This window comes from Entelurus aequoreus, linkage group LG10 (assembly GCF_033978785.1).
Source record: "Entelurus aequoreus isolate RoL-2023_Sb linkage group LG10, RoL_Eaeq_v1.1, whole genome shotgun sequence".
Taxonomy (NCBI): Eukaryota; Metazoa; Chordata; class Actinopteri; order Syngnathiformes; family Syngnathidae; genus Entelurus; species Entelurus aequoreus.
Genome location: NC_084740.1, coordinates 61,117,198 through 61,145,129, shown reverse-complemented (window position 1 = coordinate 61,145,129; position 27,932 = coordinate 61,117,198). Strand labels below are relative to the sequence as shown.

General features: G+C 39.3%; 1 protein-coding gene across 1 annotated transcript in view; it reads left to right on the top strand.

Annotated features, from left to right (window-relative positions):
* si:dkey-106n21.1 (solute carrier family 23 member 1) overlaps positions 1-27,932 on the top strand; it is a 168,942-nt gene that overhangs the window by 128,482 nt on the left and 12,528 nt on the right. Inside the window, exons 9-10 of the mRNA XM_062061907.1 lie at positions 3,524-3,688; positions 23,799-23,907. Of these exons, the coding sequence (XP_061917891.1) occupies positions 3,524-3,688; positions 23,799-23,907 (274 nt within the window). The remainder of the gene's footprint in view (positions 1-3,523; positions 3,689-23,798; positions 23,908-27,932) is intronic.

Below are 27,932 nucleotides of genomic sequence, written 5' to 3'. Positions count from 1 at the left end.
GGGCTTTCCACTGAACAATACTGGGAATTCTTCACACACTTGCAATAGTTTAAGGGCAGATTGTGCAGACAAGTGGCTTACATCAGGTTTCTGTGGTGTAGTGAGCATGGACAGATCTGTCTCCTCCACATCATCCTCCATTTCCACTTCCTGTGCCAGCATCACCTTTTTCTCTTGCAACTTCTTGCTTTGAGTAGGTACTTGACTGGCCTGGACATCCTTTCCTTCCACAGAGGATTTCCTCTCCTTCCATTCCTTCAGAAGGTTGATGTGGTACACTTGGGATGCCTTTCCTTTATCCGGATGTGAGATCTCATAGGTGACTGGACCAGCTTGTCTGACCACGGAGTAAGGACCTTGCCATTGGGCCAGCAGTTTATGGCTTGAGGTTGGAAGCAAGAGCATGACCTTTTGACCTGGGTATAGCACCCTGTGACGTGCTTTTTGGTCATACCAGGTCTTCTGTTTCATCTGGGCCTTTCCAAGATTTTCTCTTGCCTTGGCTCTGTATTGCTCCAGCCGGTCTCGCATCTGCAGCACATAAGAAAGTACCCCTTGTGGTGCAGGTGGTTTGGATTCCCAGGATTTCTTCAAGAGGTCCAAGGGGCCTTGAACAGGGAACCCATAAAGAAGCTCAAAAGGCGAAAACCCGGTAGAGGCTTGGGGTACCTCTCGATAGGCAAAGAGCAAGAAGGGAAGCCATTTCTCCCAGTCTCGACCGGTGTCGTCTACAAACTTCCTCAGCATGGACTTCAGGGTTTGGTTGAAGCGTTCCACCAACCCGTCAGTTTGTGGATGATAGGGGGTGGTGCGAATGCCAGTAATTCCAAGTTGTTTTTTTGTAAATTACACCGTACATAACCATCACATGTCTAAAAAGTATTCACATAGTACTTTTGCATGTGTAGTGCAGTCATTTTTGTACACAGTAAATTCAGGCTTTAGACAACACAACTTTCAAATGTCCAGTGTCCTTCTGTAACACCCAGCCTTTGAAGATAATGGTTCGACCCAAATTTGGCCTAATTAGTGAATGCAGGTGTGTTCACCTATATAACGCCCTCAACCCCACCCTGACTCTTTTAGTCAACTGTTCAGAGCCATGGTGGGTGACAGGTAACAATTTGTTTGTTGAGCACATGCTTTTCACTAGCTAACAAGATTGAATGTTTGTAGTTTGTCCATGTTGAGCTTCCCAACAAATGTGCACGGTTTGTGAGGAAGTCCAAAGGTCAAACAGTGACAGTGTGGGGTCAAACTGTCACAGTGTGGCACCGAACGGAGATGTTGACATGCGGAGTAAGCACTCTATTCTCTATCAAATGATGCTACAAATTAGCAGTAATGCTACTTTTTGTAGCAAGGCTTTTTCCGCACACTTGCCATATTACTGATGTCTGTTCAACATCTTCCCGCTTGAAGCCAAACCACCGCCAGACGATGGACCCCCTGCTGTTTTTCTTGGGAGTTCATTCTTCTTCCTCCATTTGTTACCAGATTGGCACCTTCTCTCTTCTGTTGTTGACTATTTATTTCATACGGTGTTGATGTGGCAATGGTCGCTCGGGAATTTTGTGGGTGTGGCACCGGCCGGAGATGTTGACATGCGGAGTTTCAAGCACTCCTCATTCTCTAGCGGGTGACTTTTTAAATGATGCTACAAATTAGCAGTGCTGCTACTTTTTGTAACAAGGCTTTTGCCGTATACTTGCCATATTACTGATGTCTGTTCAACATCTTCCCGCTTGAAGCCAAACCACCGCCAGACGATGGACCCCCTGCTGTTTTTCTTGGGAGTTCATTCTTCTTCCTCCATTTGTTACCAGATTGGCACCTTCTCTCTTCTGTTGTCGACTATTTATTTCATACGGTGTTGATGTGGCAATGGTCGCTCGGGTATTTTGTGGGTGTGGCACCGGCCGGAGATGTTGACATGCGGAGTTTCAAGCACTCCTCATTCTCTAGCGGGTGACTTTTCAAATGATGCTACAAATTAGCAGTAATGCTACTTTTTGTAGCAAGGCTTTTGCCGCACACTTGCCATATTACTGATGTCTGTTCAACATCTTCCCGCTTGAAGCCAAACCACCGCCAGACGATGGACCCCCTGCTGTTTTTCTTGGGAGTTCATTCTTCTTCCTCCATTTGTTACCAGATTGGCACCTTCTCTCTTCTGTTGTTGACTATATTTTTCATACGGTGTTGATCTGGAAATGGTTGCTCGGGCATTTTGTGGGTGTGGCACCGGCCGGAGTTTCAAGCACTCCTCATTCTCTAGCGGGTGACTTTTCAAATGATGCTACAAATTAGCAGTGCTGCTACTTTTTGTAGCAAGGCTTTTGCCGCATACTTGCCATATTACTGATGTCTGTTCAACATCTTCCCGCTTGAAGCCAAACCACCGCCAGACGATGGACCCCCTGCTGTTTTTCTTGGGAATTCATTCTTCTTCCTCCATTTGTTACCAGATTGGCACCTTCTCTCTTCTGTTGTTGACTATATTTTTCATACGGTGTTGATCTGGAAATGGTTGCTCGGGCATTTTGTGGGTGTGGCACCGGCCGGAGTTTCAAGCACTCCTCATTCTCTAGCGGGTGACTTTTCAAATGATGCTACAAATTAGCAGTAGTGCTACTTTTTGTAGCAAGGCTTTTGCCGCACACTTGCCAAATTACTGATGTCTGTTCAACATCTTCCCGCTTGAAGCCAAACCACCGCCAGACGATGGACCCCCTGCTGTTTTTCTTGGGAGTTCATTCTTCTTCCTCCATTTGTTACCAGATAGGCACCTTCTCTCTTCTGTTGTTGACTATTTATTTCATACGGTGTTGATGTGGCAATGGTCGCTCGGGCATTTTGTGGGTGTGGCACCGGCCGGAGATGTTGACATGCGGAGTTTCAAGCACTCCTCATTCTCTAGCGGGTGACTTTTCAAATGATGCTACAAATTAGCAGTAATGCTACTTTTTGTAGCAAGGCTTTTGCCGCACACTTGCCATATTACTGATGTCTGTTCAACATCTTCCCGCTTGAAGCCAAACCACCGCCAGACGATGGACCCCCTGCCGTTTTCCTTGGGAATTCATTCTTCCTCCATTTGTTACCCGAGTGGCACCTCCTTTCTCTCGTATTACCACTCGCACCGCAGGCGTATGACGTTGCACGCGCGACAGTATGTGACGTATGTAAGAAGGTGCGTTTGTTTCATGTCTCTGCTAGAAGGAGAGACAAGAAAGAGCGAGAAGAGCCTGTAGTGTATTGCCTGCAGCTAAAAGCAAGTGCGTGAGAACGTATACTCCAATATCACCATATTCAGAGACAAACCCGCGATATATCGACTATATTCGATATATTGCCCACCCCTACTTCAATCAATAATACACTAATAATACATCAAACATATAACATATCTTACATTAATATTGCATGAGAAATACATCAAACATACATCAATAATAAATCAACCATGCATCAATCACACATCAACCATACTGAGAGCTGATGAGACTTTGTTTCCACCCAGGTTGGCAGCAGGCTGGTTCTTCAGACGGCTGGAATTCTTATGATCGTCCTGGGAATCTTTGGGAAGTTTGGAGCCGTTTTTATCACCATCCCAGATCCGGTTATTGGCGGCATGTTTCTTATTATGTTTGGAATGATTGCAGCTGTGGGAATATCCAACCTACAGGTATACACACACACACACACACGCACACTTTATTGCTGCCTCTCGGCCATAAGTAAAAAATAGATTTTTATGGGTTGAACAGGCGTTCCCTAATAAAGAGTGAGTAAGGACTCGTGTAAAAGAGGACATCTTTGAAATGAGCACCTACGTGCTTCTAAAGTCACTTTAAAGGTTGTTAGGAACGCTCTTTGTAGCGGCGGTCTAGACCCCAACATGCAGGAGACGGCAGGCAGTGTGCAGCGAGAGGACTACTTCATGTGTGAAAACACAGAGTGCAGCACGGGAGTGCACCAAAAGGCAGCGCGAAAGCTGTGCATGGAAAGGTTTGCTTTAGGGAAAGCTAAAGGCAAAAAAGTACAAACAACAATCTAAATATCACGTATAAAGTTCTTAATCCCCAACATAGTCTCCTACCAAGTCCACAAATAGAGTGCAGCACGGGAGTGCACCAAAAGGCAGCGGAAAAGCTGTGCTTGGAAAGGTTTGCTTTTGGTAAAGCTAAAGGCTAAAAAGTACAAACAACAATCTAAATATCACGTACCAAGTTCTTAATTCCCAACATAGTCTCCTACCAAGTCCACCAATAGAGTGCAGCAGGGGAGTGCACCAAAAGGCAGCGGGAACGCTGTGCATGGAAAGGTTTGCTTTGGGGAAAGCTAAAGGCAAAAAAGTACAAACAACAATCTAAATATCACGTACCAAGTTCTTAATCCCCAACATAGTCTCCTACCAAGTCCACCAATAGAGAGCAGCAGGGGAGTGCACCAAAAGGCAGCGGGAAAACTGTGCATGAAAAGGTTTGCTTTAGGGAAAGCTAAAGGCAAAAAAGTACAAACAACAATCTAAATATCAGGTACCAAGTTCTTAATCCCCAACATAGTCTCCTACCAAGTCCACAAATAGAGTGCAGCACGGGAGTGCACAAAAAGGCAGCGGGAAAGCTGTGCATGAAAAAGTTTGCTTTAGGGAAAGCTAAAGGTAAAAAAAATGTAGAAACAACAAATTAAATATCACGTGCCAAATTCTTAATCCCCAACATAGTCTCCTACCAAGTCCACAAATAGAGTGCAGCACGGGAGTGCACCAAAAGGCAGCGGGAAAGCTGTGCATGAAAAGGTTTGCTTTGGAGAAAGCTAAAGGCAAAAAAGTACTAACAATAATCTAAATATCACGTACCAAGTTCTTAATCCCCAACATAGTCTCCTACCAAGTCCACCAATAGAGTGCAGCACGGGAGTGCACCAAAAGGCAGCGGTAAAACTGTGCATGAAAAGGTTTGCTTTAGGGAAAGCTAAAGGAAAAAAAGGAAAAACAACAATCTAAATATCTTGTACCAAGTTCTTAATCCCCAACATAGTCTCCTACCAAGTCCACAAATAGAGTGCAGCAGGGGAGTGCACCAAAAGGCAGCGAGAACGCTGTGCATGGAAAGGTTTGCTTTAGGGAAAGCTAAAGGCAAAAAAGTACAAACAACAATCTAAATATCACGTACCAAGTTCTTAATACCCAACATAGTCTCCTACCAAGTCCACAAATAGAGTGCAGCACGGGAGTGCACCAAAAGGCAGCGGGAAAACTGTGCATGAAAAGGTTTGCTTTAGGGAAAGCTAAAGGAAAAAAAGGAAAAACAACAATCTAAATATCATGTACCAAGTTCTTAATCCCCAACATAGTCTCCTACCAAGTCCACAAATTGAGTGCAGCACGGGAGTGCACCAAAAGGCAGCGGGAAAGCTGTGCATGGAAAGGTTTGCTTTGGGGAAAGCTAAAGGGAAAAAAAGGAAAAACAACAATCGAAATATCAGGTACCAAGTTCTTAATTCCCAACATAATCTCCTACCAAATCCACAGATTGAGTGCAGCAGGGGAGTGCACCAAAAGGCAGCGGGAACGCTGTGCATGGAAAGGTTTGCTTTAGGGAAAGCTAAAGGCAAAAAAGTACAAACAACAATCTAAATATCAGGTACCAAGTTCTTAATCCCCAACATAGTCTCCTACCAAGTCCACAAATAGAGTGCAGCACAGGAGTGCACCAAAAGGCAGCGGGAAAGCTGTGCATGAAAAAGTTTGCTTTAGGGAAAGCTAAAGGCAAAAATTTAGAAAAAAACAATCTAAATATCAGGTACCAAGTTCTTAATCTCCAACATAGTCTCCTACCAAGTCCAACAATTATCCCACTACCATGTCATCTGTGAGACTGGCAGGTGAGAAACATCATCACTAATCACCCGTAGGTGAAGCTCCTGATCAGAAAGTGGGAAGAAATTAAAAGTAAATATTTACTTTATATGACCTGTTTGTATAATATACAGGGTACTGCGCTACTACACCTTTTCAAAATATATTTACTGAACAGGTACTACTGGTGTACTTATACTTCTAAAGGTATGCACCAATATACAAAAACACATACTACTAGTGTACTTATCATTCTAAAAGTATGCACCAATGTACAAAAACACATACTACCAGTGTACTTATCATTCTAAAGGTATGCACTAATGTACAAAAACATGTACTACTAGTGTACTTATTCTTCTAAAGGTATGCACCAATATACAAAAACATGAACTACTAGTGAACTTATCCTTCTAAAGGTATGCACCAATGTACAAAAACATGTACTACTCTTGTACTTATTCTTCTAAAGGTATGTACCAATGTACAAAAACATGTACTAATAGTGTACTTATACTTCTAAAGGTATGCACCAATATACAAAATCATGTACTACTATTGTACTTATATTCTTCTAAAGGTATGCACCAATGTACAGAAACATGTACTACTAGTGTTCTATATCCTTCTAAAGGTATGCACCAATATACAAAAACATGTACTACTGGTGTACTTATCCTTCTAAAGGTATGCACCAATATACAAAAACATGTACTACTAGTTTACTTATCCTTCTAAAGGTATGCACCAATGTACAAAAACATGTACTACTAGTTTACTTATCCTTCTAAAGGTATGCACCAATGTACAAAAACATGTACTACTAGTTTACTTATCCTTCTAAAGGTATGCACCAATATACAAAAACATTTACTACTAGTTTACTTATCCTTCTAAAGGTATGCACCAATGTACAAAAACATGTACTACTAGTTTACTTATCCTTCTAAAGGTATGCACCAATGTACAAAAACATGTACTACTAGTTTACTTATCCTTCTAAAGGTATGCACCAATGTACAAAAACATCTACTACTAGTTTACTTATCCTTCTAAAGGTATGCACCAATGTACAAAAACATGTACTACTAGTTTACTTATCCTTCTAAAGGTATGCACCAATATACAAAAACATGTACTACTAGTTTACTTATCCTTCTAAAGGTATGCACCAATGTACAAAAACATGTACTACTAGTTTACTTATCCTTCTAAAGGTATGCACCAATGTACAAAAACATGCACTACTAGTGTACTTATTCTTCTAAAGATATGCACCAATATACAAAAACATGAACTACTATTGTACTTATATTTCGAAAGGTATGCACCGATATACAAAAACATGTACTACTAGTGTACTTATCCTTCTAAAGGTATGCACCAATGTACAAAAACATGTACTACTCTTGTACTTATACTTCTAAAGGTATGTACCAATGTACAAAAACATGTACTACTAGTGTACTTATACTTCTAAAGGTATGCACCAATAAACAAAATAATGTACTACTATTGTACTTATATTCTTCTAAAGGTATGCACCAATGTACAGAAACATGTACTACTAGTGTTCTATATCATTCTAAAGGTATGCACCAATATACAAAAACATGTACTACTGGTGTACTTATCCTTCTAAAGGTATGCACCAATATACAAAAACATGTACTACTAGTTTACTTATCCTTCTAAAGGTATGCACCAATGTACAAAAACATGTACTACTAGTTTACTTATCCTTCTAAAGGTATGCACCAATGTACAAAAACATGTACTACTAGTTTACTTATCCTTCTAAAGGTATGCACCAATGTACAAAAACATCTACTACTAGTTTACTTATCCTTCTAAAGGTATGCACCAATGTACAAAACATGTACTACTAGTTTACTTATCCTTCTAAAGGTATGCACCAATATACAAAAACATGTACTACTAGTTTACTTATCCTTCTAAAGGTATGCACCAATGTACAAAAACATGTACTACTAGTTTACTTATCCTTCTAAAGGTATGCACCAATGTACAAAAACATGTACTACTAGTGTACTTATTCTTCTAAAGGTATGCACCAATATACAAAAACATGAACTACTATTGTACTTATATTTCGAAAGGTATGCACCGATATACAAAAACATGTACTACTAGTGTACTTATCCTTCTAAAGGTATGCACCAATGTACAAAAACATGTACTACTCTTGTACTTATTCTTCTAAAGGTATGTACCAATGTACAAAAACATGTACTACTAGTGTACTTATACTTCTAAAGGTATGCACCAATATACAAAATCATGTACTACTATTGTACTTATATTCTTCTAAAGGTATGCACCAATGTACAGAAACATGTACTACTAGTGTTCTATATCCTTCTAAAGGTATGCACCAATATACAAAAACATGTACTACTAGTGTACTTATCCTTCTAAAGGTATGCACCAATATACAAAAACATGTACTACTAGTTTACTTATCCTTCTAAAGGTATGCACCAATGTACAAAAACATGTACTACTAGTTTACTTATCCTTCTAAAGGTATGCACCAATGTACAAAAACATGTACTACTAGTTTACTTATCCTTCTAAAGGTATGCACCAATGTACAAAAACATGTACTACTAGCTTACTTATCCTTCTAAAGGTATGCACCAATATACAAAAACATGTACTACTAGTTTACTTATCCTTCTAAAGGTATGCACCAATGTACAAAAACAGGTACTACTAGTGAACTTATCATTCTAAAGGTATGCACCAATATACAAAAACATGTACTACTAGTGAACTTATCATTCTAAAGGTATGCACCAAAATACAAAAACATGTACTACTAGTGTACTTATCATGCTAAAGGTATGCACCAATATACAAAAACATGTACTACTAGTTTACTTATCCTTCTAAAGGTATGCACCAATATACCAAAAACACATACTACTAGTATACTTATCCTTCTAAAGGTATGCACCAATGTACAAAAACATGTACTACTCTTGTACTTATCCTTTTAAAGGTATGCACCAATATACAAAAACATGTACTGCTAGTGAACATATCATTTTAAAGGTATGCACCAATATACAAAAACATGTACTACTAGTGAACTTATCATTCTAAAGGTATGCACCAATGTACAAAAACATGTACTACTAGTGTATATATTCTTCTAAAGGTTTGCACTAATGTACAAAAACATGTACTACTAGTGTACTCATCCTTCTAAAGGTATGCACCAATGTACAAAAATATGTACTACTAGTTTACTTATCCTTCTAAAGGTATGCACCAATGTACAGAAACATGTACTACTAGTGTACTTATCCTTCTAAAGGTATGCACCAATATACAAAAACATGTACTACTAGTTTACTTATCCTTCTAAAGGTATGCACCAATGTACAAAAACATGTACTACTAGTTTACTTATCCTTCTAAAGGTATGCACCAATGTACAAAAACATGCACTACTAGTGTACTTATTCTTCTAAAGATATGCACCAATATACAAAAACATGAACTACTATTGTACTTATATTTCGAAAGGTATGCACCGATATACAAAAACATGTACTACTAGTGTACTTATCCTTCTAAAGGTATGCACCAATGTACAAAAACATGTACTACTCTTGTACTTATACTTCTAAAGGTATGTACCAATGTACAAAAACATGTACTACTAGTGTACTTATACTTCTAAAGGTATGCACCAATAAACAAAATAATGTACTACTATTGTACTTATATTCTTCTAAAGGTATGCACCAATGTACAGAAACATGTACTACTAGTGTTCTATATCATTCTAAAGGTATGCACCAATATACAAAAACATGTACTACTGGTGTACTTATCCTTCTAAAGGTATGCACCAATATACAAAAACATGTACTACTAGTTTACTTATCCTTCTAAAGGTATGCACCAATGTACAAAAACATGTACTACTAGTTTACTTATCCTTCTAAAGGTATGCACCAATGTACAAAAACATGTACTACTAGTTTACTTATCCTTCTAAAGGTATGCACCAATGTACAAAAACATCTACTACTAGTTTACTTATCCTTCTAAAGGTATGCACCAATGTACAAAACATGTACTACTAGTTTACTTATCCTTCTAAAGGTATGCACCAATATACAAAAACATGTACTACTAGTTTACTTATCCTTCTAAAGGTATGCACCAATGTACAAAAACATGTACTACTAGTTTACTTATCCTTCTAAAGGTATGCACCAATGTACAAAAACATGTACTACTAGTGTACTTATTCTTCTAAAGGTATGCACCAATATACAAAAACATGAACTACTATTGTACTTATATTTCGAAAGGTATGCACCGATATACAAAAACATGTACTACTAGTGTACTTATCCTTCTAAAGGTATGCACCAATGTACAAAAACATGTACTACTCTTGTACTTATTCTTCTAAAGGTATGTACCAATGTACAAAAACATGTACTACTAGTGTACTTATACTTCTAAAGGTATGCACCAATATACAAAATCATGTACTACTATTGTACTTATATTCTTCTAAAGGTATGCACCAATGTACAGAAACATGTACTACTAGTGTTCTATATCCTTCTAAAGGTATGCACCAATATACAAAAACATGTACTACTAGTGTACTTATCCTTCTAAAGGTATGCACCAATATACAAAAACATGTACTACTAGTTTACTTATCCTTCTAAAGGTATGCACCAATGTACAAAAACATGTACTACTAGTTTACTTATCCTTCTAAAGGTATGCACCAATGTACAAAAACATGTACTACTAGTTTACTTATCCTTCTAAAGGTATGCACCAATGTACAAAAACATGTACTACTAGCTTACTTATCCTTCTAAAGGTATGCACCAATATACAAAAACATGTACTACTAGTTTACTTATCCTTCTAAAGGTATGCACCAATGTACAAAAACAGGTACTACTAGTGAACTTATCATTCTAAAGGTATGCACCAATATACAAAAACATGTACTACTAGTGAACTTATCATTCTAAAGGTATGCACCAAAATACAAAAACATGTACTACTAGTGTACTTATCATGCTAAAGGTATGCACCAATATACAAAAACATGTACTACTAGTTTACTTATCCTTCTAAAGGTATGCACCAATATACCAAAAACACATACTACTAGTATACTTATCCTTCTAAAGGTATGCACCAATGTACAAAAACATGTACTACTCTTGTACTTATCCTTTTAAAGGTATGCACCAATATACAAAAACATGTACTGCTAGTGAACATATCATTTTAAAGGTATGCACCAATATACAAAAACATGTACTACTAGTGAACTTATCATTCTAAAGGTATGCACCAATGTACAAAAACATGTACTACTAGTGTATATATTCTTCTAAAGGTTTGCACTAATGTACAAAAACATGTACTACTAGTGTACTCATCCTTCTAAAGGTATGCACCAATGTACAAAAATATGTACTACTAGTTTACTTATCCTTCTAAAGGTATGCACCAATGTACAGAAACATGTACTACTAGTGTACTTATCCTTCTAAAGGTATGCACCAATATACAAAAACATGTACTACTATTGTACTTATATTCTTCTAAAGGTATGCACCAATGTACAAAAACATGTACTACTATTGTCCTTATTCTTCTAAAGAGATGCACTAAGGAATTTGTGAAGCTAAAACAATACAAAAAGAATGCCGTTGTAAGTTAATAATACTGACACACGTAAACATGTTAGCATATTAGCTAATGCTAACGACGCTAGCTTGATTACATTATGATAGCACGTACTAATATGCATGAAAACGCATACAGACGCAGACATCACACATGGGACGGTTTAGTAAGTAAGAATTGTTTTAGTTATATTGTAAAACTTAGAAACGTTGCTTGGAGTGACGGTTGAAGAATCCATACGAGTAAAAACGCTATGGATGGCTGAAAGATGGAACGGTAGTTTTACATCCGTTTGAAAGAGAATGGCAATGACGCATCGCGGCAGCTGCAGTGATCGAGGTCGCCCAAAAGATGGCGCTATAGCACACACACACACACCTGTTCCGCGTGTTGGCTTTGTTTTCGTTTTTTTTATAATTTGCATTATCAGCCCTTTGAGACACTTGTGATTTAGGGCTATATAAATAAAAATTGATTGATTGATTGATTGATTATGACTGCGGGCGAAGAAAAATCCCTAAATTAGCTGCGGGAAAAAATCCCTAATTAGGAAAAATCCCCTAAATTAGCTGCACTGTTTTATAAGCCGCAGTGTACAAAGCGTAGGAAAAAATCAATTGGTGACAAGGCGTGAAAGCTGGAATATGATTGGACAAGAGTTGTGACATACTGAAACACCAAACCAACCCATTCTGGTGTAAAACCGTGGGCAGGGAACTCTTCCGTAGACCCCGGACCTCCTGCATTCCCGACTGAACTGAACCGAGGAGCCAAAGAACCATTCGCAAAAATTCTTCTTCTCACAATTCTGGCTCTGCACCACGGGGTCCTCCCACAAAGTCCTGTGGAGGCGTGTGAGCGAGAAGGAGATATGCAAATGAGCTGCAGGCCCTGGTGGATGAAATGTTTTGTAAGGGCGGTGATTCACGCTGGAGCGTGTTTGAAGGCGTGTCCTCACTCGCTCTGCCTTCGCCTCAACGCTCCCATGAAGGCCCGGGTCATGTGACCTCCGTGCCGCCGCTGGTTGGCCCGCACAGGACAACTTTTCACAGAAATCACTTCAAGGGGAACAAACTATTTGCCGGCATTTAAGAGTAATAAATACCACACCCTCCCACATCATGTGGAAATTATTTGGAGCAGAAAAAAGACTCCATGGCGCTTTCTTGTTTTCCTCGGCAGGCTTCTCAGAAGTCCACTGAAGAAGTGTTTGTACTCCACAATATGACACTTCTTGTCCACGTGTCACAAGTCCAACATCCGCTCGGCTACAAGAAGACTTTTATAATGACGTTGTGGACTTCGGGCGCTTTAAGACATGTCCTCAGGCCTCCGCGCTCGTAAAAGCGACATGTGACCATGTGACCTCCTGGCGTTCCTACGTGGATGTCACAATCCTCCGAGAAACACTCAGGAAGTCTGAAGTACATGCAGGAAACACTTGTTTGACGAGTCACATTTATAAGGGTCATACATGATTACCTGGAAGTACCATATATTACCTAAAAGTACCTGAAGGTACCACAAATTAGCTGGAAGTACCTGAGACTACCTAAAAGTACCTGAAACTACCAGAAATTACCTGTAAGTACCAGAAATTACCTAAAGGTACATGCAAGTACCTGAAAGTACCAGAAATTACCTGTAAGTACCTGAAATTACCGGAAAGTACTAGAAATTACCTGAACGTACCTGTAAGTACCATCAATTACCTGGAAGGACCTAAAAAATCCCTGAAATGACCTGTAAGTACCAGAAATTACCTAAAGGTACATGTAAGTACCTGAAAGTACCAGAAATTATCTGAAAGTACCTGAAATTACCGGAAAGTACTAGAAATTACCTGAACGTACCTGTAAGTACCATCAATTACCTGGAAGAACCTAAAAATCCCTGAAATGACCTGTAAGTACCATATATTACCTAAAAGTACCTGGAGGTACCTGTAAGTACCTGAAACTACCACAGATTACTTGAAAGTACCAGATACTACCTAAAATGACCTGTAAGTACCTGAAACTACCAGAAATTACCTGTAAGTACCAGAAATTACCTAAAGGCATATGTAAGTACCTGACAGTACCAGAAAATACCTGTAAGTACCTGAAATTACCGGAAAGTACTAGAAATGACCTGTAAGTACCTGAACGTACCTGTAAGTACCATCAATTACCTGGAAGGACCTAAAAATCCCTGAAATGACCCATAAGTACCATATATTACCTAAAAGTACCTGAAGGTACCTGTTAGTACCGGAAACTACCACAAATTACTTGTAAGTACCAGAGACTACCTAAAAGTACCTGTAAGTACCTGAAACTACCAGAAATTACCTGTAAGTACCAGAAATTACCTAAAGGTACATGTAAGTACCTGACAGTACCAGAAATTACCTAAAGGCACATGTAAGTACCTGAAAGTACCAGAAATTACCTAAAGGTATTTGTAAGTACCTGAAAGTACCAGAAAATACCTGTAAGTACCTGAAATTACCGGAAAGTACTAGAAATTACCTGTAAGTACCTGAAAGTACCAGAAAATACCTGTAAGTACCTGAAATTAAGGGTCATACATGATTACCTGGAAGTACCATATATTACCTAATAGTACCTGAAGATACTTGAAAGTACCAGAAATTAGCTGTAAGTACCTGAGACTACCTAAAAGTACCTGAAACTACCAGAAATTACCTGTGAGTACCAGAAATTACCTAAAGGTACATGCAAGTACCTGAAAGTACCAGAAATTACCTGTAAGTACCTGAAATTACCGGAAAGTACTAGAAATGACCTGTAAGTACCTGAACGTACCTGTAAGTACCATCAATTACCTGGAAGGACCTAAAAATCCCTGAAATGACCAGTAAGTACCAGAAATTACCTAAAGGTACATGTAAGTACCTGAAAGTACCATAAATTACCTGAAAGTACCTGAAATTACCAGAAAGTACTAGAAATTACCTGAACGTACCTGTAAGTACCATCAATTACCTGGAAGAACCTAAAAATCCTTAAATGACCTGTACGTACCGTATATTACCTAAAAGTACCTGGAGGTACCTGTAAGTACCTGAAACTACCACATATTACTTGAAAGTACCAGATACTACCTAAAATTACCTGTAAGTACCTGAAACAACCAGAAATTACCTGTAAGTACCAGAAATTACCTAAAGGCATATGTAAGTACCTGAAAGTACCAGAAAATACCTGTAAGTACCTGAAATTACCGGAAAGTACTAGAAATGACCTGTAAGTACCATCAATTACCTGGAAGGACCTAAAAATCCCTGAAAAGACCCATAAGTACCATATATTACCTAAAAGTACCTGAAGGTACCTGTTAGTACCGGAAACTACCACAAATTACTTGTAAGTACCAGAGACTACCTAAAAGTACCTGTAAGTACCTGAAACTACCAGAAATTACCTGTAAGTACCAGAAATTACCTAAAGGTACATGTAAGTACCTGAAAGTACCAGAAAATACCTGTAAGTACCTGAAATTACCAGAAAGTACTAGAAATTACCTGTAAGTACCTGAAAGTACCAGGAAATACCTGTAAGTACCTGAAATTAAGGGTCACACATGATTACCTGGAAGTACCATATACTACCTAAAAGTACCTGAAGGTACCTGAAAGTACCAGAAATTAGCTGTAAGTACCTGAGGACTACCTAAAAGTACCTGAAACTACCAGAAACTACCTGTAAGTACCAGAAATTACCTAAAGGTACATGCAAGTACCTGAAAGTACCAGAAATTACCTGTAAGTACCTGAAATTACCGGAAAGTACTAGAAATTACCTGTAAGTACCTGAACGTACCTGTAAGTACCATCAATTACCTGGAAGGGACCTAAAAATCCCTGAAATGACCTGTAAGTACCAGAAATTACCTAAAGGTACATGTAAGTACCTGAAAGTACCATAAATTACCTGAAAGTACCTGAAATTACCGGAAAGTACTAGAAATTACCTGAACGTACCTGTAAGTACCATCAATTACCATCAATTACCTGGAAGAACATAAAAATCCCTGAAATGACCTGTAAGTACCATATATTACCTAAAAGTACCTGAAGGTACCTGTTAGTACCGGAAACTACCACAAATTACTTGTAAGTACCAGAGACTACCTAAAAGTACCTGTAAGTACCTGAAACTACCTAAAGGTACATGTAAGTACCTGAAAGTACCAGAAATTATCTAAAGGCACATGTAAGTACCTGAAAGTACCAGAAATTACCTAAAGGTATATGTAAGTACCTGAAAGTACCAGAAAATACCTGTAATTACCTGAATTTACCGGAAAGTACTAGAAATTACCTGTAAGTACCTGAAAGTACCAGAAAATACCTGTAAGTACCTGAAATTACCAGAAAGTACTAGAAATTACCCGTAAGTACCTGAAAGTACCAGAAAATACCTGTAAGTACCTGAAATTAAGGGTCACACATGATTACCTGGAAGTACCATATATTACCTAAAAGTACCTGAAGGTACCTGAAAGTACCAGAAATTAGCTGTAAGTACCTGAGACTACCTAAAAGTACCGAAAATTACCAGAAATTACCTGTAAGTACCAGAAATTACCTAAAGGTACATGCAAGTACCTGAAAGTACCAGAAATTACCTGTAAGTACCTGAAATTACCGGAAAGTACTAGAAATTACCTGTAAGTACCTGAACGTACCTGTAAGTACCATCAATTACCTGGAAGGACCTAAAAATCCCTGAAATGACCTGTAAGTACCAGAAATTACCTAAAGGTACATGTAAGTACCTGAAAGTACCTGAAATTACCTGAAAGTACCTGAAATTACCGGAAAGTACTAGAAATTACCTGAACGTACCTGTAAGTACCATCTACCATCAATTACCTGGAAGAACTTAAAAATCCCTGAAATGACCTGTAAGTACCATATATTACCTAAAAGTACCTGAAGGTACCTGTTAGTACCGGAAACTACCACAAATTACTTGTAAGTACCAGAGACTACCTAAAAGTACCTGTAACTACCTGAAACTACCAGAAATTACCTGTAAGTACCAGAAATTACCTAAAGGTACATGTAAGTACCTGAAAGTACCAGAAATTACCTAAAGGCACATGTAAGTACCTGAAAGTACCAGAAATTACCTAAAGGTATATGTAAGTACCTGAAAGTACCAGAAAATACCTGTAAGTACCTGAAATTACCAGAAAGTACTAGAAATTACCTGTAAGTACCTGAAAGTACCAGAAAATACCTGTAAGTACCTGAAATTAAGGGTCATACATGATTACCTGGAAGTACCATATATGACCTAATAGTACCTGAAGGTACCTGAAAGTACCAGAAAATTAGCTGTAAGTACCTGAGACTACCTAAAAGTACCTGAAACTACCAGAAATTACCTGTAAGTACCAGAAATTACCTAAAGGTACATGCAAGTACCTGAAAAGTACCAGAAATTACCTGTAAGTACCTGAAATTACCGGAAAGTACTAGAAATTACCTGTAAGTACCTGAACGTGCCTGTAAGTCCCATCAATTACCTGGAAGGACCTAAAAATCCCTTAAATGACCTGTAAGTACCAGAAATTACCTAAAGGTACATGTAAGTACCTGAAAGTACCATAAATTACCTGAAAGTACCTGAAATTACCGGAAAGTACTAGAAATTACCTGAACGTACCTGTAAGTACCATCAATTACCATCAATTACCTGGAAGAACATAAAAATCCCTGAAATGACCTGTAAGTATCATATATTACCTAAAAGTACCTGGAGGTACCTGTAAGTACCTGAAACTACCACAAATTACTTGAAAGTACCAGATACTACCTAAAATTACCTGTAAGTACCTGAAACTACCAGAAATTACCTGTAAGTAACAGAAATTACCTAAAGGCATATGTAAGTACCTGAAAGTACCAGAAAATACCTGTAAGTACCTGAAATTACCGGAAAGTACTAAAAATGACCTGTAAGTACCTGAACGTACCTGTAAGTACCATCAATTACCTGGAAGGACCTAAAAATCCCTGAAATGACCCATAAGTACCATATATTACCTAAAAGTACCTGAAGGTACCTGTTAGTACCGGAAACTACCACAAATTACTTGTAAGTACCACAGACTACCTAAAAGTACCTGTAAGTACCTGAAACTACCAGAAATTACCTGTAAGTACCAGAAATTACCTAAAGGTACATGTAAGTACCTGAAAGTACCAGAAATTACCTAAAGGCACATATAAGTACCTGAAAGTACCAGAAATTACCTAAAGGTATATGTAAGTACCTGAAAGTACCAGAAAAAACCTGTAAGTACTTGAAATTACCGGAAAGTACTAGAAATTACCTGTAAGTACCTGAAAGTACCAGAAAATACCTGTAAGTACCTGAAATTAAGGGTCATACGTGATTACCTGGAAGTACCTTATACTACCTAATAGTACCTGAAGGTACCTGAAAGTACCAGAAATGAGCTGTAAGTACCTGAGACTACCTAAAAGTACCTGAAACTGCCAGAAATTACCTGTAAGTACCAGACATTACCTAAAGGTACATGCAAGTACCTGAAAGTACCAGAAATTACCTGTAAGTACCTGAAATTACCGGAAAGTACTAGAAATTACCTGTAAGTACCAGAAATTACCTGTAAGTACCTGAAATTACCGGAAAGTACTAGAAATTACCTGTAAGTACCATCAATTACCTGGAAGAACCTAAAAATCCCTGAAATGACCTGTAAGTACCAGAAATTACCTAAAGGTACATGTAAGTACCTGAAAGTACCATAAATTACCTGAAAGTACCTGAAAGTACCTGAAATTACCGGAAAGTACTAGAAATTACCTGAACGTACCTGTAAGTACCATCAATTACCATCAATTACCTGGAAGAACATAAAAAATCCCTGAAATGACCTGTAAGTATCATATATTACCTAAAAGTACCTGGAGGTACCTGTAAGTACCTGAAACTACCACAAATTACTTGTAAGTACCAGAGACTACCTAAAAGAACCTGTAAGTACCTGAAACTACCAGAAATTACCTGAAAGTACCAGAAATTACCTGAAGGCACATGTACATACCTGAAAGTACCAGAAATTACCTAAAGGCACATGTAAGTACCTGACAGTACCAGAAAATTACCTAAAGGTATATGTAAGTACCAGAAAGTACCAGAAAATATCTGTAAGTACCTGAAATTACCGGAAAGTACTAGAAATTACCTGTAAGTACCTGAAATTAAGGGTCATACATGATTACCTGGAAGTACCATATATTACCTAAAAGTACCTGAAGGTACCTGAAAGTACCAGAAATTAGCTGTAAGTACCTGAGACTACCTAAAAGTACCTGAAACTACCAGAAATTACCTGTAAGTACCAGAAATTACCAAAAGCTACATGCAAGTACCTTAAAGTACCAGAAATTACCTGTAAGTACCTGAAATTACCGGAAAGTACTAGAAATGACCTGTAAGTACCTGAACGTACCTGTAAGTACCATCAATTACCTGGAAGGACCTAAAAATCCCTGAAATGACCTGTAAGTACCAGAAATTACCTAAAGGTACATGTAAGTACCTGAAAGTACCTGAAATTACCTGAAAGTACCTGAAATTACCGGAAAGTACTAGAGATTACCTGAACGTACCTGTAAGTACCATCATTTACCTGGAAGAACATAAAAATCCCTGAAATGACCTGTAAGTATCATATATTTACCTAAAAGTACCTGGAGGTACCTGTAAGTACCTGAAACTACCACAAATTACTTGTAAGTACCAGAGACTACCTAAAAGTACCTGTAAGTACCTGAAACTACCAGAAATTACCTGAAAGTACCAGAAATTACCTGAAGGCACATGTAAGTACCTGAAAGTACCAGAAATTACCTAAAGGCACATGTAAGTACCTGACAGTACCAGAAATTACCTAAAAGTATATGTAAGTATCTGAAAGTACCAGAAAATACCTGTAAGTACCTGAAATTACCGGAAAGTACTAGAAATTACCTGTAAGTACCTGAAATTAAGAGTCATACATGATTACATGGAAGTACCATATATTACCTAAAAGTACCTGAAGGTACCTGAAAGTACCAGAAATTAGCTGTAAGTACCTGAGACTACCTAAAAGTACCTGAAACTACCAGAAATTACTAGAAATTACCTGTAAGTACCTGAAGGTACCAGAAAATACCTGTAAGTACCTGAAATTAAGGGTCATACATGATTACCTGGAAGTACCATATATTACCTAAAAGTACCTGAAGGTACCTGAAAGTACCAGAAATTAGCTGTAAGTACCTGAGACTACCTAAAAGTACCTGAAAGTACCAGAAATTACCTGTAAGTACCAGAAATTACCTAAAGGTACATGCAAGTACCTGAAAGTACCAGAAATTACCTGTAAGTACCTGAAATTACCAGAAAGTACTAGAAATGACCTGTAAGTAACTGAATGTACCTGTAAGTACCATCAATTACCTGGAAGGACCTAAAAATCCCTGAAATGACCTGTAAGTACCAGAAATTACCTAAAGGTACATGTAAGTATCTGAAAGTACCATAAATTACCTGAAATTACCGGAAAGTACTAGAAATTACCTGAACGTACCTGTAAGTACCATCAATTACCTGGAAGAACCTAAAAATCCCTGAAATGACCTGTAAGTACCATATATTACCTAAAAGTACCTGGAGGTACCGGTAAGTACCTGAAACTACCAAAAATTACCTGTAAGTACCAGAAATTACCTATAGGCACATGTAAGTACCTGAAAGGACCAGAAATTACCTAAAGGCACATGTAAGTACCTGAAAGTACCAGAAATTACCTAAAGGCACATGTAAGTACCTGAAAGTACCAGAAATTACCTAAAGGTATATCTAAGTACCTGAAAGTACCATAAAATACCTGTAAGTACCTGCAAGTACCATAAAATACCTGTAAGTACCTGAAAGTACCATAAAATACCTGTAAGTACCTGAAATTACCGGAAAGTACCATCAATTACCTGGAAGAACCTAAAAATCCCTGAAATGACCTGTAAGTATCATATATTACCTAAAAGTACCTGGAGGTACATGTAAGTACCTGAAACTACCACAAATTACTTGTAAGTACCAGAGACTACCTAAAAGTACCTGTAAGTACCTGAAACTACCAGAAATTACCTGTAAGTACCAGAAATTACCTAAAGGCACATGTAAGTACCTGAAAGGACCAGAAATTACCTAAAGGCACATGTAAGTACCTGAAAGTACCAGAAATTACCTAAAGGCACATGTAAGTACCTGAAAGTACCAGAAATTACCTAAAGGTATATGTAAGTACCTGAAAGTACCAGAAAATACCTGTAAGTACCTGAAATTACCGGAAAGTACTAGAAATTACCTGTAAGTACCTGAAAGTACCAGAAAATACTTGTAAGTACCTGAAATTACCGGAAAGTACTAGAAATGACCTGTGAGTACCTGAACGTACCTGTAAGTACCATCAATTACCTGGAAGGACCTAAAAATCCCTGAAATGACCCATAAGTACCATATATTACCTAAAAGTACCTGAAGGTACCTGTTAGTACCTGAAACTACCACAAATTACTTGTAAGTACCAGAGACTACCTAAAAGTACCTGTAAGTACCTGAAACTATCAGAAATTACCTGTAAGTACCAGAAATTACCTAAAGGTACATGTAAGTACCTGAAAGTACCAGAAATTACCTGTAAGTACCAGAGACTACCTAAAAGTACCTGTAAGTACCTGAAACTACCAGAAATTACCTGTAAGTACCAGAAATTACCTAAAGGTACATGTAAGTACCTGGAAGTACCAGAAATTACCTGGAAGTACCAGAGACTACCTAAAAGTACCTGAAACTACCAGAAATTACCTGTAAGTACCTGAAAATACCTGTAAGTACCATCAATTACCTGGAAAGACCTAAAAATCCTTGAAATTACCAGTAATAAGTACCATAAATTACCTTAAAGTACCTGAAATTACCTGAAAGTACCAGAAATTATCCGTACATACCTGAAAATACCTGAATGTACCTGTAAGTACCTGAAAGTACCAGACCTTACCCGTAAGTACCTGAAAATACCAGAAATTACCTGTAAATACCTGAAAGTACCAGAAATAACCCGTACGTATCAGAAAATACCTGAAAGTACCTGTAAGTACCTGAAAGTACCAGACATTACCCGTAAGTACCTGAAAGTACCAGAAATGACATGTACCTGAAAGTACCTGTAATTACCTGTGTCCCTGAAAATACCTGAAAGTATCTGAAAATACCTGGAAGTACCAGTAATTTCTTGTAAGTACCTTAAAGTACCTGAAGGTACCTGCAATTACCCATGTGTACCTGAAAATACCAGAAATTACCTAAAAGTACTTGAAATTACCTGTAAGTACCTGAAAGTATGTGGGATCTGAGCCCAGGATGTGGTTGTGGCTTGTGCAGCCCTTTGAGACACTCCTGATTTAGGGCTATATAAGTAAACATTGAACATTGAAGTACCAGAAATTACCTGTAAATACCTGAAAGTACCAGAAATTACCTATAAGTACCTGAAAATACCTGAACGTACCTGTAAGTACCTGAAATTAACCGTAAGTACCTGAAAATACTTGAAGGTGCCTAAAATTACCTGCAAATACCTTTAAGTAACAGAATTTACCTGAAAGTACCTGTAAGTACCAGAAATTACTTGAAAGTACCTGAAAATACCTGAAGGCACCTGCAATTATCTAAAATTACCTCAAATTACCTGAAAATACCTGTAAGTACCAGAAATTACCTGTAAAGTACCTGTAAGTACCAGAAATTACCTGAAATGACCTGAAATGACCTGAACTTATGTGTAAGAACCAGAAATTACCTGGAAGTACCTGAAAGTACCTGGAAGTAGCAGAAATGACTTGTAAGTACCTGAAAGTAGCAGCAATGACCTGAAAGTACCTAAAGGTACCTGGAAGTAAAAGTACTTGCTGAGTGTTCAGCACAAAAGTGTGGAGTAAAATGATAGCTCAGACTAAGCAGAGAGCAGAAAGTACTAAGAAGTAAAGCACTCATGTTCATATTTATTTCATTCTCTTTTATTCCTACAATCTCATACTTTCTATTCATCTCTAATATTTGTTGTTGTTGTTTTGAGGAATATTTGATCCCAGTACACTTGCCCCCTCCTTCCTTCCTTCCTTCCTTCCTTCCTTCCTTCCTTCCTTCCTTCCCTCCTTCCTTCCTTCCTTCCTTCCTTCCTTCCTTCCTTCCTTCCTTCCCCCCTTCTTTCCTTCCCTCCTTCCTTCCTTCCTTCCTTTCTTCCTTCCTTCCCTCCTTCCTTCCTTCCTTCCTTCCTCCCTTCCTTCCCTCCTTCCTTCCTTCCTTCCTTCATTCCTTCCTTCCCTCCTTCCTTCCTTCCTTCCTTTCTTCCTTCCCTCCTTCCTTCCTTCCTTCCTTCCTTCCCTCCTTCCCTCCTTCCTTCCTTCCTTCCTTCCTTCCTCCCCTCCTTCCTTCCTTCCTTCTTTCCTTCCTTCCTTCCCTCGTTCCTTCCTTCCTTCCTTCCTCCCTTCCTTCCCTCCTTCCTTCCTTCCTTCTTTCCTTCCTTCCTTCCTTCCTTCCTTCCCTCCTTCCCTCCTTCCTTTCGTCCTTCCCGTCTTCCTTCCTTCCTTCCCTCCTTCCCGTCTTCCTTCCTTCCTTCCTTCCTTCCTTCCTTCCTTCCTTCCTTCCTTCCTTCCTTCCCTCCTTCCTTCCTTCCTTCCTTCCTTCCTTCCTTCCCTCCTTCCTTCCTTCCTTCCTTCCTTCCTTCTTTCCTTCCTTCCTTCCTTCCTTCCTTCCTTCATTTATTCCTTCCTTACTTCCCTCGTTCCTTCCTTCCTTCCTTCCTTCCTTTCTTCCTTCCTTCCTTCCTTCTTTCCTTCCTTCCTTCTTTCCTTCCCTCCTTCCTTCCTTCCTTCTTTCTTTCCTTCCTTCCCTAGTTCCCTTCCTTCCTTTCGTCCTTCCTTCCTTCCCTCCTTCCTTCCTTCCTTCTTTCCTTCCTTCCTTCCTTCCTTCCTTCCTTCCTTCCTTCCTTCCTTCCTTCCTTCCTTTCTTCCTTCCTCCCTTCCCTCCCTCCTTCCTTCCTTCCTTCCTTCCTTCCTTCCTTCCATCCTTCCCTCCCTCCTTTGCATCTGTCCCATGGTCCTGACTTGGTCTGGGTCTGTCTGCAGTATGTGGACCTCAACTCGTCTCGCAACCTGCTCATCCTGGGCTTCTCCACCTTCAGTGGTCTGGTGCTGCCCACCTGGTTCCACTCCAACCCAGGCATCATCGACACAGGTGAGTATTTGGAGCATATAAGGTGCAGCGCATTATAAGGCGCACTTCAAGGGTCAAATGATGATGTTTCCTAAACTTCCTTGTGGTCTACATAACATGTGATGGTGGTCCTTGTGGTCTACATAACATGTGATGGTGGTTCTTGTGGTCTACATAACATGTGATGGTGGTCCTTGTGGTCTACATAACATGTGATGGTGGTCCTTGTGGTCTACATAACATGTGATGGTGGTTCTTGTGGTATACATAACATGTGATGGTGGTTCTTGTGGTCTACATAACATGTGATGGTGGTCCTTGTGGTCTACATAACATGTGATGGTGGTTCTTGTGGTCTACATAACATGTGATGGTGGTTCTTGTGGTCTACATAACATGTGATGGTGGTCCTTGTGGTCTACATAACATGTGATGGTGGTCCTTGTGGTCTACATAACATGTGATGGTGGTTCTTGTGGTCTACATAACATGTGATGGTGGTCCTTGTGGTCTACATAACATGTGATGGTGGTCCTTGTGGTCTACATAACATGTGATGGTGGTCCTTGTGGTCTACATAAGATGTGATGGTGGTTCGTGTGGTCTACATAACATCTGATGGTGGTCCTTGTGGTCTACATAACATGTGATGGTGGTTCTTGTGGTCTACATAACATGTGATGGTGGTCCTTGTGGTCTACCTAACATGTGATGGTGGTCCTTGTGGTCTACATAACATGTGATGGTGGTTCTTGTGGTCTACATAACATGTGATGGTGGTCCTTGTGTTCTGCATAACATGTGATGGTGGTCCTTGTGGTCTACATAACATGTGATGGTGGTCCTTGTGGTCTACATAACATGTGATGGTGGTCCTTGTGGTCTACATAACATGTGATGGTGGTTCTTGTGGTCTACATAACATGTGATGGTGGTCCTTGTGGTCTACATAACATGTGATGGTGGTTCTTGTGGTCTACATAACATGTGATGGTGGTTCTTGTGGTCTACATAACATGTGATGGTGGTTCTTGTGGTCTACATAACATGTGATGGTGGTTCTTGTGGTCTACATAACATGTGATGGTGGTCCTTGTGGTCTACATAACATGTGATGGTGGTCCTTGTGGTCTACATAACATGTGATGGTGGTTCTTGTGGTATACATAACATGTGATGGTGGTTCTTGTGGTCTACATAACATGTGATGGTGGTCCTTGTGGTCTACATAACATGTGATGGTGGTCCTTGTGGTCTACATAACATGTGATGGTGGTCCTTGTGGTCTACATAACATGTGATGGTGGATCTTGTGGTCTACATAACATGTGATGGTGGTCCTTGTGGTCTACATAACATGTGATGGTGGTTCTTGTGGTCTACATAACATGTGATGGTGGTCCTTGTGGTCTACATAACATGTGATGGTGGTTCTTGTGGTCTACATAACATGTGATGTTGGTTCTTGTGGTCTACATAACATGTGATGGTGGTTGTTGTGGTCTACATAACATGTGATGGTGGTTCTTGTGGTCTACATAACATGTGATGGTGGTCCTTGTGGTCTACAAAACATGTGATGATGGTCATTGTGGTCTACATAACATGTGATGGTGGTTCTTGTGGTCTACATAACATGTGATGGTGGTTCTTGTGGTCTACATAACATGTGATGGTGGTTCTTGTGGTCTACATAACTTGTGATGGTGGTCCTTGTGGTCTACATAACATGTGATGGTGGTTCTTGTGGTCTACATAACATGTGATGTTGGTTCTTGTGGTCTACATAACATGTGATGGTGGTTCTTGTGGTCTACATAACATGTGATGGTGGTTCTTGTGGTCTACATAACATGTGATGGTGGTCCTTGTGGTCTACATAACATGTGATGGTGGTCCTTGTGGTCTACATAACATGTGATGGTGGTCCTTGTGGTCTACATAACATGTGATGGTGGTTCTTGTGGTCTACATAACATGTGATGGTGGTTCTTGTGGTCTACATAACATGTGATGGTGGTTCTTGTGGTCTACATAACATGTGATGGTGGTCCTTGTGGTCTACATAACATGTGATGGTGGTCCTTGTGGTCTACATAACATGTGATGGTGGTTCTTGTGGTCTACATAACATGTGATGGTGGTTCTTGTGGTCTACATAACATGTGATGGTGGTCCTTGTGGTCTACATAACATGTGATGGTGGTCCTTGTGGTCTACATAACATGTGATGGTGGTTCTTGTGGTCTACATAACATGTGATGGTGGTCCTTGTGGTCTACATAACATGTGATGGTGGTTCTTGTGGTCTACATAACATGTGATGGTGGTTCTTGTGGTCTACATAACATGTGATGGTGGTTCTTGTGGTCTACATAACATGTGATGGTGGTTCTTGTGGTCTACATAACATGTGATGGTGGTCCTTGTGGTCTACATAACATGTGATGGTGGTTCTTGTGGTCTACATAACATGTGATGGTGGTTCTTGTGGTCTACATAACATGTGATGGTGGTTCTTGTGGTCTACATAACTTGTGATGGTGGTCCTTTTGGTCTACATAACATGTGATGGTGGTCCTTGTGGTCTACATAACATGTGATGGTGGTCCTTGTGGTATACATAACATTTGATGGTGGTTCTTGTGGTCTACATAACATGTGATGGTGGTTCTTGTGGTCTACATAACATGTGATGGTGGTCCTTGTGGTCTACATAACATGTGATGGTGGTCCTTGTGGTCTACATAACATGTGATGGTGGTCCTTGTGGTCTACATAACATGTGATGGTGGATCTTGTGGTCTACATAACATGTGATGGTGGTCCTTGTGGTCTACATAACATGTGATGGTGGTCCTTGTGGTCTACATAACATGTGATGGTGGTTCTTGTGGTCTACATAACATGTGATGTTGGTTCTTGTGGTCTACATAACATGTGATGGTGGTTGTTGTGGTCTACATAACATGTGATGGTGGTTCTTGTGGTCTACATAACATGTGATGGTGGTCCTTGTGGTCTACATAACATGTGATGGTGGTCCTTGTGGTCTACATAACATGTGATGGTGGTTCTTGTGGTCTACATAACATGTGATGGTGGTCCTTGTGGTCTGCATAACATGTGATGGTGGTTCTTGTGGTCTACATAACATGTGATGGTGGTCCTTGTGGTCTACATAACATGTGATGGTGGTCCTTGTGGTCTACATAACATGTGATGGTGGTTCTTGTGGTCTACATAACATGTGATGGTGGTCCTTGTGGTCTACATAACATGTGATGGTGGTCCTTGTGGTCTACATAACATGTGATGGTGGTCCTTGTGGTCTACATAACATGTGATGGTGGTCCTTGTGGTCTACATAACATGTGATGGTGGTCGTTGTGGTCTACATAACATGTGATGGTGGTTCTTGTGGTCTACATAACATGTGATGGTGGTCCTTGTGGTCTACATAACATGTGATGGTGGTTCTTGTGGTCTACATAACATGTGATGGTGGTCCTTGTGGTCTACATAACATGTGATGGTGGTTCTTGTGGTCTACATAACATGTGATGGTGGTTCTTGTGGTCTACATAACATGTGATGGTGGTCCTTGTGGTCTACATAACATGTGATGGTGGTTCTTGTGGTCTACATAACATGTGATGGTGGTCCTTGTGGTCTACATAACATGTGATGGTGGTTCTTGTGGTCTACATAACATGTGATGGTGGTCCTTGTGGTCTACATAACATGTGATGGTGGTCCTTGTGGTCTACATAACATGTGATGGTGGTTCTTGTGGTCTACATAACATGTGATGGTGGTATTGTGGTCTACATAACATGTGATGGTGGTCCTTGTGGTCTACATAACATGTGATGGTGGTCCTTGTGGTCTACATAACATGTGATGGTGGTTCTTGTGGTCTACATAACATGTGATGGTGGTTCTTGTGGTCTACATAACATGTGATGGTGGTTCTTGTGGTCTACATAACATGTGATGGTGGTTCTTTGGTCCAAATGTTGCATGGATGATGTTTTACACATCAT